Raw genomic sequence first — 12,695 nt, 5'->3', positions numbered from 1 at the left:
AAACTTTTCAGTAGACTTAAAGTGCTGTGTTCTCTTTTTTTTGGGGGGAGGGGGCGATGAGGGGAGGAGAGTGGTGAATGGGGAGAAGAGAATTATACCAAAAGAGCCTATGTCCTATATGTTAACTGGATCTAACTCTAAAAAGCTACTGTCTCAAACCAATGTAAACAAAGAACATGTTTTCTTAAAAAATAAAATTATCTCCCCATGTTCCATCACTGCAAAGGGGCACATTTTTCTGGATACTCAAATGTAATCAGGAAAATGAGGCAGATAGATAAACGTATTGACAGTGAATACTTCATTTAAATCATGTTGCATCTTCAGATGCACACAAAATTCAAAAATGCAAAGTAAAACTGCATTACTCCTTGGTATTTACCCAAAGGAGTTGAAAACTTATGTCCACAAAAACCTGCAAATGGATGTTTATAGCAGCTTTATTCAAAATTGCCAACACTTGGAAGCAACCAAGATGTCCTTCAGTAGGTGAATGGATAAACTGTGATACATATAGACAATTGAATCTTAAAGTGCTAAAAAGTAATGAGCTATCAAGCCACAAAAAGACAAGGAGGAACCTTAAATGCATATTACTAAGTGAAAGAAGTCAATCTGGAAATGTTACATACTGTATGATTCCAACTATATGACATTCTGGAAAAGGCAAAACGATGGAGTAAAAAGATGAGTGGCTGACAGGGGTTGGGAGGAGGGAGCGATGAATAGGTAAGAGCAAAGAGGATTTTTAGGGCAGTGAAACTACTCTATATGACACTGTAATAGATACATGTCACTATATTTCATCCAATTCCACAGACTGTACAACACCAAGAGTGAACCGCAGTGTAAACCATGGACTTCGGGTGATAATGACATGTCAATGTAGGTTCATCACTGTTACAAATGCACCACTGTGGTGGGGATGCTGATAATAAGGGAGGCTGTGCATGGGAGGGAGCAGGGGGTATATGGGAAATTGCTGTACCTTACTCTCAATTGTGCTCTGAACCTAAAACTGCTCTAAAAATATAAAATCTTTAAAAAACAAAAAAAGTAAAACTGTACAAATGAGCTGTTTTGTGTTTAAGAGAATGTTTAAGGGGGTTTTATAATCAGATGGATAATTAGTGACATCACTGGAATGAACATTCTACTGATTAACCAGTGATTCATGCTGTGTTCACATGGAATTTGAAAGCCCAGGTTAAGCTGGTTGAAGTGTGGCAACATGTTCCAATTGGGAGACAGAGACTGATAAATCAAAAATGTGTGAGGGCCACACACTACTAGGAGCCAAGCAAACTTGCCATATAACTCACAGAGTGACAGAAACAGAGTTCTACAGCAACTCCCAAAGCCTGGGCTCAGAGAAAATAAAAGAAACAATAAAAATAAATAAATAACTTCTGTTTAAGCTAACTAGTCAGTATCTTGGTTGAATCAACTTTCTACTAGTAACCATTTCAGGAACAGAATTTATTTTGTGAGATTACTCTTGATCACTGCCCTAACTCCATCTTTACTTAAAATTCATCATTATCTAGCAGATCTAGTTGGTAAGTAAAATGCTTCTCAACAGAATAGATCACAAAAATGAAATACTAATATAATCTATTTCCCTAAAGAAAATGTACCCATGTAATATTTCTTTTATGACATGTTTCATTAGAAAGTAAATCATAAACATCTTTTTTTTAATCAAAACAATGAATCGTTTACCTAATACATCCCATATGTAAAATACTCCAGGGACTTCCCTGGTAGCACAGTGGTTAAGAATCCGCCTGCCAAGCACGGGACACAGGTTCGAGCCCCGGTCCAGGAAGATCCCACATGCCGGAGAGCAACTAAGCCTGTGCGCCACAACAACTGAGCCTGTGCTCTAGAGCCCACAGCCACAAGTACTGAGCCCGCGTGCCACAACTACTGAAGCCCACGTGCCTAGAACCCGTGCTCCACAACAAGAGAAGCCACGGCAATGAGAAGCCCGAGCACCGCAACGAAGAGTAGCCCCCACTCGCTGCAACTAGAGAAAGCCCGCACGCAGCAACAAAGACTCAACGCAGCCAAAAATAAATAAATTTATTTAAAAAATAAAATACTCCATTATTCCCTAAATATCAGACTGAACACTTATGTCTACTACACTTTAAATTTACTTATGAAAAGAATAACACTTCTCAAAGTTTCCATTAAATTACATTGTGATAGAGACCATCTCCAATTATAAAGGCAGAATATCAATAATTGTAATTAGATATTTATACTTAATATGCAGAATTCGAAAATAAAGTCCATCTTTCCCCCATCCTAATTAATTACCTGTTCTATCACCCTATAATACACTCAGGATATTCTTATTGTCTTCTTCCTGTCTTTTTTTAATAATATTCTAGGTCTGCTCTTTCAAAAACTTTTGAAAATATCTGTGAAGAATCTATATCCCTCAGTACATTCTGTAGCTTCAACTAATACCACTTATAGCTATATGATTTAAAAGTGCTTTTACATATGTATTTCAACTAAAGAAAATGCACCAATTGACTACTTCATTTCAGATTTGACAATTATAAACTAGCATGATTTTTCGCATGATTACTGAATGCCTAAAATAAGCCAAGAAAATGCTCATGCTCATATTTCACTAAAAGTTTTAAGTCCATGTCTCAGGGAAAAAACCATTTATGGTCATTAACCCTAAAAACATTTATGTGCTATACAAACACCTTGCAACTTTAGTAAAACTTCAACAATTTCCAAGGTAGCAAAGTTTCCCAGTGGTCTCTCTGTAACACGTTAACTTAATTACCTACACTCAATTTCACAATATAAAACCAAGGAGAAAACTAGAAATTTTGAGTGTTCGAAGCACTAACACATTTGCACTGCATGCTCCTCTAGGCATTCTCCTTTCTCATTGCAGTCCCAAAAGACCCACCTGAAAGCTCTCCTATGTTAACCAACCCCCACTGATTGGTGTCCTGAGTGGACAATGCTGGGCAGCAAGTCCTTCTGCCTAAGTCACTAGAGAGAAGAGCAATCCTAAAGGAACTGCCTTTAGTCTGCTAGTACCAGAACATTCTGCTAAAAGGCTCCTCAGCAAAGGGCTGGGTGTGGGCCCTGACTAGCTGACTTCACAGACCTGCGGCTTCCGCAGAGTGCAATGCTGACTAAAGTTTCCAGAGAACACACTCACCTTCATGCTCATGAAGGGCAAAGGCAAGTTACCTCCTGAATGGCTTTGACATCTACTTCTCTCCATTCTCCCTGGCCACCATACAGGTATAGTAATCCCCTGAGGATCACTCCTCCTGACAAGTCTTCTGTACCTCTGGACTTTACAACATGCCACAAACATACAGACACCACATTCACAAACAAATACACACACACACACATACACAATCATACCCACATACACAGGCCACCCTCAAGATCATCTAGTAATCTTTCACATTAAAGAAAATCACCTCACAACCCACTCAAAGTTCTTCAACAGCTCCCCAGTGCACTCAGGATAAAAATCCAAAGTCATAAGCATCACATATGGGGGCCTGTATCACCAGTTGCTCTCACCATCTCAGCCTCATTTCTAGCTGACCCCTCTTCACAATCTACCAATCCTCTACAATGAACTTTCAGCTGATCAAATGTGTAGTGCTCTCTCTAATATCCAGGCCTTCATCCATGCTCTCCCCTCTGCCTGACAGAAAACACCCTTCTCCCTATCTATTTCCATTCTCTCCTAATCTTCCTGCAGGCTTAGGCTGGCATCACCCTCCAGGCTATCTTCCTCTACATCCACCTCAACTGGAGTAGGTGCCCCTCCCAACAAACCCTATTCCAAGCCTAACACACTTCATTGCAACTGGTGTTTTTACTCCTCTATGTCCCCTGCTCCCAGAGAATGGTGCCAGTGCCCCTCTGGTCTACCATAATATCAGAGGCACTCAAATATTTGCTAAATACATTATAAGTTTACTTAATGAATATAACATGAATGTAGCCCATGCAATAAGGGAAACGTTCAAAATCAGTCACGATATAATGGAAACTAGGCAGCAATTTCCTTATACTTTGGTATAAACTGCAAACTACACAGGTGCCTTTAGGAAAGGTTAAAACATTACACATTAAAAAGAACAGCTTCCACCATAAAGATATTAGTTTCGCCTAACTCTCATTAGGCAAATTGCAGTTCATAAAAAGTGCCATATTGAAAGTATCAAAAAAGCAGCCCTGGTTGCTTATAAGTCAACTATGGCATCAGTGTAACTATTCCTCTCTACTACCAAACTCTCCTTGCATTACTCAGAACCTTGCTCAGTTTCTAAGTCTTGATGTAAATCTTTTAATGTGGGTTCCACTCATAATAATGGTCCCAAAGACATTAACATGTTGCCAGGAAATAGACCTCTGATACGTCCTGGGCATTAGCTGCCACTGGCAGCTACTTTCTCTGAGCCACATGTCTTCTTATGAGTTACAATCTGAGGCTTGTGACACCAGATTTTTCCAGGGCAGCAGACTGATGTCATAAACGTGATGGTACTAAGCACTCTACAGAGCTCATTAGCTCCACCCTGAAATCCCAGAATGCAAAGGCAAGTTTCCCGTGTATAAATAATGCCTCAGTTTTCCCATCTACAAATAAAAGAGAGAACGGTTCCCACTTAATAAGATTCTTGTGGGAATTAGATTGCCTATGAAAGCACTTAGCAAGCAACACAATTATTTTCAAGCCAAAAAGAAGGGGAGACTATAAAATCTAAGATATTTTCACATCTTCAGAACTTTTGGTAACGCTGTAACTTATTTTTCGCTAATATCCTTTCACCAAGAAATTTTTGAGAAAGAAAAGGCTGAAAGATGAGAAAATTAGATTTTTTTTGTCATAACCTTTGGATATGACAAACTCCACAGAAATCTACATTAAGATCCACTTTCTAATCTTTCTCTGCACTCCCAAAAACCACAGCCTTAATTTCTACCTCAATCATCCCTAGGATCTGAGAGACAGTAAAGATAAAATACTTCAATACATCTTCCCAAGATGCCCTCACCAGAAATAATCATTTCCTTACTGCCTCTATGCACCTCCAAATATACTGAATCTTTGGAAAATAAAACAAAAAAAGAGATAAATCACAAAAGCTGGCCTTCAAAGTCTCCAGTTTCCTTACAATAGATCTAGAATCATAAATTATGACGGAGGCACCTGTCTGGTAAGAGGGGTGGCAATCCATAAAAACTCCAAGTGTAACAAGAAGAATTTAAACTGTAACTACAGGTGGAAAAGTTGATTTCCCACCTCAAATATTTTCACTCTAACACAGGATGGCCAAGCAATAATACAGGCTGGCCAAGGTGAATATTTTTATCATTAAAAAAAAAAAAATGGGGACGGAAGGGAATTTGAGCCAATTAAGCAAGTTGGCTCTCACGTTCCTAAGCCAAGCTGACTTGAGGTTTTTTTTGACAAGGGAATCTTACAGACCTTCTGAAACAAACGTGTTTTAAATAAGATGAGACCTCAACAGTCTTGTAACTTTACCCAAGCCTGGGTTCTGGGCTCGACTTTTAAAAATGGGTCACGTCTAAACAGCTTCCTAAAAGCAAATGGGGCACTAGGATATAATTTAGGAAGTGATGATGCAAGTCTCTGGGGGACAGGGAGGAGGAGAGGTGAAAAAGTCAGAGGAAATACCCTCCTGGTTCCTGGGCACCAACTCATACCAAGGAGGGGAGGAAGGGCTGGCCTCCACAAGCCAAGGGAAGGGGGCACCCCAGCTCCACCGGGAGGTGCCAACGCCGCCCCCTCATCCCTGAACGCAGCCCTGCCCCCCTCACCAGTAGCCCGGCCGGCCCCTTTCGGCCCGAGCCTCTGGCAGCCGAGTCTCCGAGGGTGGCAGCGCACCCCCGGCAGGGCCTTCTCTGCCCACCCCCAGCTCCCTACCCGCTGCCCCTCCCCAGGACGCGGCCCCTGCCCCCTCCCCGCAGTCCCGGCCTGGGCCCAGCCCCCAGGGTTCCGGCCTCCCCGGGCCGCGAGGCCTGCCCGGGCAGCCCCGGCGCCCGCGCCCCGGCCCCCGCCCCCACCCAGCCGGGCACTTACCCCCAGAAGCCGCAGGGACAGCGAGGCGGCAGACTGGGCGCTTTGCTGCGCTCGCTCCCGGCATCTCCCATGGTGCTCGGCGGCAGCGGCGGAGCTCGGCGGCGGCAGCGGTGTTAGCGGCTGGGCCTGGGCCCCGCTCGAAGGAGGAGAAGGAGGAGGAGGAGGAGGAGGCGGAGGAGGAGGAGGCGGAGGAGGAGGAGGAGGAGGAGGCGGAGGCGGAGGCGGCGGCGTCGTCGGGGGGCTCGGGGCGGGGGGAGGGGGAGGGAGCGGGCGCGCGGGCGGGCGCGAGTCCGGGGCTCCGAGCCGGGATTCCAGGCCGGTCAGCTGGAGGCGGGCCGCACCACTCGGCCTTCGGAGATGGGGGGGGCCGGGGGGAGTAGAGGGAGGGGAGCTGAGAAGGTGGAGCGTACGGGTGAACCGAGGACCGCGGGGGAGGAGGGAAGTCCCGGCGCCCTCGGCAGCTCCCACCGCCGCTCCCAGCCAGAGCGATGTCCCGTGCGGCGGCGCTGGGAAGGACCTGAGGCCCCCCCCGCCGGCTTTAGCGTAGCGGCAGCCGCTGTGAAACCACGGGCCCCGCTCGCTCCGTAACACCCTCCCTCCCTCGGAGGCTGCGCTGACCGGACAATGGCCGCTCCGCCCCCTCCCCTCCTCACGCACCCCTCCCAAGGAGTCACAATGGTCTCGCCGAGGGGAAGCCGCCGCCAAAGCCCAGCAGCTGATCAGCTGGGATCCGGGCGTGCCACTTTGTTCAGCGCCTCAAAGGAAGAGGACGGGGCCGTGGCAAAGCCGAGACCGTAGAACTATCACTCAACGACAGGCCTCGGAGGCTTTCTTATTCTTGGAACTTTTAAAATCTTAAGGAAACTTACCTTCCCCTGTCTGAAGAAGGGGAGCAGACTTCTGAATACTCTGGGGCACGTTACCTCCCCCCCAAACGCGAATGGTACGCCCCAAGCGAGAGGGGGAGGAGCAGATTAGTTGTTTAGGGTTAGTTGAACCAGTCCCAGAGCGGCGGTCGAGCACCGCGCATGCGCTCGGAGAATCCCATTACCCGGCACTGGGAAGGGCCAGGAGAGCTTCCAAACCCGGAAGTGGAGCTCGGTCTTCCTGGGGCTGCTGGGGTCTTCAGCTATCCGAGCGGTCCGCGAGCCCTTCGCTTTTGGTCCCGGGCGATGCCGGAGGACATTTCTCAATGAACTGCTAACCCCTGGAAACCTCTCTTCCCAGGCCTCCCACACCCAACTCACTCTTCCTGTACCACCCAGAGAACCGGTTTCTCGTTGGCAATGATGAACTTCTGGGAAACGTCCCTCCCCTTCTCCGCACCCGCAATGGCGGGGAGAGAGAGGCTAGTGTCTTGGTCAGGTTCCGTGCCCCTCTAACCACATCGGTGTCCCCAACCTCAGAGATACAAGTTCACTCCCTATGCCTAGGCTAGGAGAACCTCTCTTCTTTCTGGAGTGGACATTTCGGTTTTGGGAGGGTAGGTATGGCCAAATTAGTGATGGAAACTGGTAAGTGACCAAAAAGTTTGAGGCACTAAAAAACGAGTCCTTTAACGCTCATTGTCTTTTATCCTGAACCCATTCTGAGCTTCAGCCAATCATGAGAAGAAGGCGATTGTTAATGATTAATTTCAACAAGGAGCAAACTTCCACCAGACCTCTTGGAGAGGTAACCCATAGCTGAGGCCCTATGGGCGGACTTCTCAGTCCCTGCTACTTCTAGGAAGACTTACTGGCTTTTTTTTTCCCCGCCACAGCTGAGCGTGTACAGAGACCCTCTCGAACCCCATCCAGGGGGGCCTTGAACCCCTTTTCTTGGGATAGAGAGAAGGAGGCCTTGCCAGTTGACAGCCACAAGCCCTATTGTAAGCAGGTGTTGCTTGCTTTCCCCTCCTGCCCCCCACCAATTAGTTTTCTGAATAGTCACAATTATTTAAAGTTCAGTAGATTTCTCTTAATGCCTGGGTTTCCAGTTGCTTTTGGAAAGCAGAAGCTTGACACCACTTAGCTCAGTTACTCACAGCACTGGTGATACGGAGTTACATGTACCTGCCCATTCTGTTTGTACATGCTCTGTGGACTTATTAACATTGTTGTTGCTTCTTTTGGCCTCTAAATGATCTCAGAGAGACAGCAGTGAATAGTCCTGAAGAGAGATCTTAGGGGCCCATCTACCCCCTACCTCATAAAGAGCAAGGATCACACTTAGTTTAGCATCCTCCTAAAGAGGCTCCTGCTGATGAAGACAGTAATTGCAAAAATCAAACCACTTAAAGCCAAAGCACCCTCCAAACGTGTATGCTGATTTATTTTGCGTAATATTTAGTTTCGGCTTTGTTGATTTTCACAAGCCTTCAATAAATATTTCTGTCGAAAGCCCATAGAATGGATGAAGTCATATGGCACACCCAGCTCCCATTGGACTCATATTTCCTTAAATCCCCACTTAAACTGACATAAAATTGCCACATTCACAGAAGATTTACAGGCTTTGAGTTTAACAAACAGATTAAGTGAGACTCCTGCTATTGGCATCTTGATGACTTTCTTTTGTATGTGGAAAAGGAAACCCTAAAACCAAAAGGAAAATTTTATATAAAACATGATTGTCATATTACAAACTGCTTGCCTACCTGTTTGCCAGTTATTCAATTTAACAACCATTTATTAAGTACCCAGTATGTACAAGGCATTTCCTAAGGCTTTGTCCCTCCTATTCCCCTCTGCCCCTTCCTGTCCTACCCAGCACACTCCTACTGCCCCTTCAGGCATTTATTACCTCTATGCCTCCCATACTCTGCAAGGCAGAATTGGTCCCTCCTCCCTCTGCCCATGTAGTCTCCATTATAGGACCAGGAAATTTACATGTCTGTCTCTCCTCACAAAACCTAGCTCCAAAAGAACTGGCTCTTAGAAATAGCTGTTAATGTACCCACAACCCAGTGGGGATAGCAGAGACTCAGAGGGTGTTACTTAGATTAATTTTATTACCAAATATTATTATTTTATTTCTGTACATACCATTCTGTTTGTGCATGCTCTGTGGACTTGTGGGCTCCACCAATCTCAGTGGGATTGACACAGACTCAATCCATGTTTGTTGAACGAAAGAGCTAATCTGATAAAAACCCACTCTTAGGGCTTCCCTGGTGGCGCAGTGGTTGAGAGTCTGCCTGCCAGTGCAGGGGACACGGGTTCGTGCCTTGGTCTGGGAAGATCCCACATGCCGCGGAGCGGCTAGGCCCGTGAGCCATGGCCGCTGAGCCTGCGTGTCCGGAGCCTGTGCTCCACAATGGGAGAGGCCACAACAATGAGAGGCCCACATACTGAAAAAAAAACAAAAACAAAAACCCACTCTTAGTCAAGGCTCCTTTGTCTGCAAGTACAGAAATCCACTGAAACTTCTTCATGGCAAAAAAAATTTTTTTAAGGAATAATCTTATAGAGCCCAAGGGCACAGAGATCAACAAGATCTCAGGAAGGACTGGAACAAGGATCTGAAATACCAGCAGGAAGCCAAGTAGCTATTCCTTCATTATCTCTTTTCTCCCTGGTCACATGCTCTTCTCTCTACAGTGCTGCTTCATTCCTCTTTGCAGATCTGTTTTCACTGCTTCTCTAGGAACATGGCTGTCCAAGCTTACCTATCCTCATTTCAAGAATTAGCAGAGAGGGACTTCCCTGGCAGTCAAGTGGTTGAGACTTCACCTTCCAATGCAGGGGGTGCGGGTTCGATCCCTGGTCGGGGAGCTAAGATCCCACATGCCTCCACGCCAAAAAACCAAAATATAAAACAGAAGCAATATTGTAACAAATTCAATAAAGACTTTAAAAATAGTCCACATCAAAAAAAAATCTTAAAAAAAAAAACAAAAAAACTAGCAAAGATTAATTAGTATCTATGAATCCCAATTCCCAGGAGAAAGATCCTTATTGGTCTAGCTCATGTCAGATTGTCTATTTCTGGTACAGTCTCCTTTAGCCAGTGGAGCATTGTGAAGCGAAGGCTCTTTGCTTTGTAATGCAAACATGGCTGCCAGAGACCCATCCTTGTAACCTACAGTTCTCAAAGATCAGTTATGTTCTTGGCAAAGATTCCAAAAGGTGTCTACCACAGACCAAAACAGGAGTAAATTGCAGCCTGAAATTCAAACCCATATAGAACAATGGAAAAGTTCAAGAATTTTCCAGCAAAGGAACTGCTAGTTGAGCTATTTCAGGCCTAAATTTAAATGGCACTTCCTCAGAGGAGACTTCACTGACACCCAGCCCCAATTAAAATTATGTTGCCCCATTTTTATCTTCTATGGCACTCTTTCTTTGCAGCACCTATCACAGTTTATAATTAAATATTTATTTGTGTGTCTCCTCTCCAAAGATTATGTCTGTTTACTGCTATATACATAATCCCTAGGGCACATTTGGTAGGCATTCAATAAATATTTGTTGAATGAATACAAAGGCACAATAATTTGTTAATCAATGTGAGACCCATATATGAGCTGGCATCCTAATCAGACTATCCTGAGGGAACATCTCCATCACCACCCAACTTCCCTAAAGACACTGAAACTCACTGTGAGCTTTTTTGTCACACTGCAGTTGTAAGAAATGAGACCCAGTGTTCATTTGCTTCTTCTCATTACTTTCCTAGCTGGCTAACTCTTCATTCTCAGTTCCCAAGTTTTCTGTCTGAAGAGCCCTTGAACCAGTTCCTATAACGTGCCCACTCGGCCAAAAACTCAGAGAGGACATAAAATTCCAGGGCATCATCAAATTAGGGGACCAAAGTGCGGGGGTAATTGGCAGAAGTACTTTTGTCATAATTGTCTTGACTATTTTCTGCTGTGGATTACGTTCCAGATGAACCTGTGATATGACTCTTGGGGGTAGTTTGCAATCACCACTGGCCCAAAAGGAGCCATCTACATGCTCAGTAAGGTTTAAGAAAGGATAATATTAATGCTTCAGCAGCCAGAGCTACTGTGAAAGAGCCAGGTGTGGCTCAAGGGCAGGGGCTCACAAGGGCTGCTTTCTTGGTAATACTGCGTCCAAAGACCTTAGTCCTGAAAGTCACAACCAAAAAGGAGGCACATGTAGAGACCTGAGACAAAGCAGATGGTCCTCCAACTCTGATTCTAATCCTTATCCCACAACTCTCTCTAACTCCCAGTTTAAACCCTTTCATCACTAACATTCATTCTAAGCTGGTATTACTCCCAATGTCCAATCCAAACTCTAGCCTCAATCTTCATCCTAATCCTAATATTATCTGTAAAATTTAACCCTAGGTGTTAAGCCTAATCTCAACCCTAATTCTAAGAGCTTAACTAGGCTCCTTGCCTTGCCACTGTCTTTTTTTCCCTTGCTCTCTTTCTTATATCCCTTGGCCCTGACCCACTCTGGGGAACAGAGAACTCTATAATATCCTGGACCCCTGGAGAGAATGGGAGCCAGTTTCTTCAACAATCCTAAAAAAGAAAAGAGCCTTGGGCTTTCAGGAAAGAGAAAGTGGGGGGCATCTCTCACCTGTGCAGGATGCAGAGACCGTCCACAGTTACAACATGACTTGTTGCCTAATTCAGGAGCTTCTTGGGCTCTGAAAATCCAGAAAAAAATGCAACCCAAGCATAGACTCAGGAACGTTTGGTACAGCTGGCCAAGAGCAGGAGACCTGACACCCTTAAGCAAAATGATCAGGTTAGATTAGATGAGTGACTGGCAAGCCATGTTCTCAGAGCAAGAATTCTGGTTTCTGCTCTCCTCCCTGACTTGAGTATGGTTTTCCAAAGGAAAATAAAAAATCTTTTATTTTATTTTTTTAAAATCACTGAGGCAGCCCCTCCCTGAGGTTCCTTCTGGCCCTTGAGTTTTCTGATGTGCAGTTTATTTTTTTAGTCACTTACAGTCCAGTTGGCATGGATAAACTCTCAGAGCCAAGGGAAAAGAAGAGCAACCGAGCATACTGTCTCCAGCCCTTCTCAGGAAACTAAAAATAAATTAAATAAAATGAAGATTGCAATGGGAGGAGAGGGGAAGAGCAGAGATTATGCTGCCATTTCACATCCTGTGTTCTGTTCGTGAAGCAATAGCTGATTTCCCTGCTGCTCACACCCATCTTGGTGTGAAATTTGATTTTACTGACTCTTAAAATTTCTTTTTAAGAATGGAAATATTGTTTTTCCCAGAAATACTTGACCTTTGTGGGGAAAAAAAATTCAAATAATGAGAAAGGAGAAGTTCTCCTTAATACCATCCCCCTCCCCAGATATACCCTGTGTTAACACTTCGGTGTATACCTCTCCAGGCTCTTCATTTATATGTGATTATATTAATGGGGTCATTCAACACATAGTATATTCTAGCTGATTATTTTCAACTTAGAAATATGTCTTGAACATCTTCCATATCTATGCATATAGCTTTGCAATATTGTCTTGTAGCTAAATGTATTAGGGTTCTCCAGAGATACATATGATCTGTATATATATGTATGTACATGTGTACATGTACATGTACATGTACATGACTAGTATATATATGAAACCATATATAAAAATATATATAATAGCCAT

The 12,695-nt window shown here is 44.5% G+C and overlaps 1 protein-coding gene across 2 annotated transcripts in view; it reads right to left on the bottom strand.

Annotated features, from left to right (window-relative positions):
• ZFAND3 (zinc finger AN1-type containing 3) overlaps positions 1–6,314 on the bottom strand; it is a 337,867-nt gene extending 331,553 nt beyond the window's left edge. The window contains exon 1 of one of the 2 annotated variants that reach the window (XM_060307446.2): positions 6,116–6,314. In XM_060307446.2, coding sequence (XP_060163429.1) covers positions 6,116–6,186 — 71 coding nt within the window. In that variant the 5' untranslated portion in view covers positions 6,187–6,314. The remainder of the gene's footprint in view (positions 1–6,115) is intronic. The other variant, XM_070046699.1, reaches the window with a different exon arrangement.
• Positions 6,315–12,695: the final 6,381 nt, after the last annotated feature.

The sequence above is a fragment of the Globicephala melas genome, chromosome 11 (assembly GCF_963455315.2).
Source record: "Globicephala melas chromosome 11, mGloMel1.2, whole genome shotgun sequence".
Taxonomy (NCBI): Eukaryota; Metazoa; Chordata; class Mammalia; order Artiodactyla; family Delphinidae; genus Globicephala; species Globicephala melas.
This window is presented reverse-complemented; position numbering and strand designations above follow the sequence as displayed.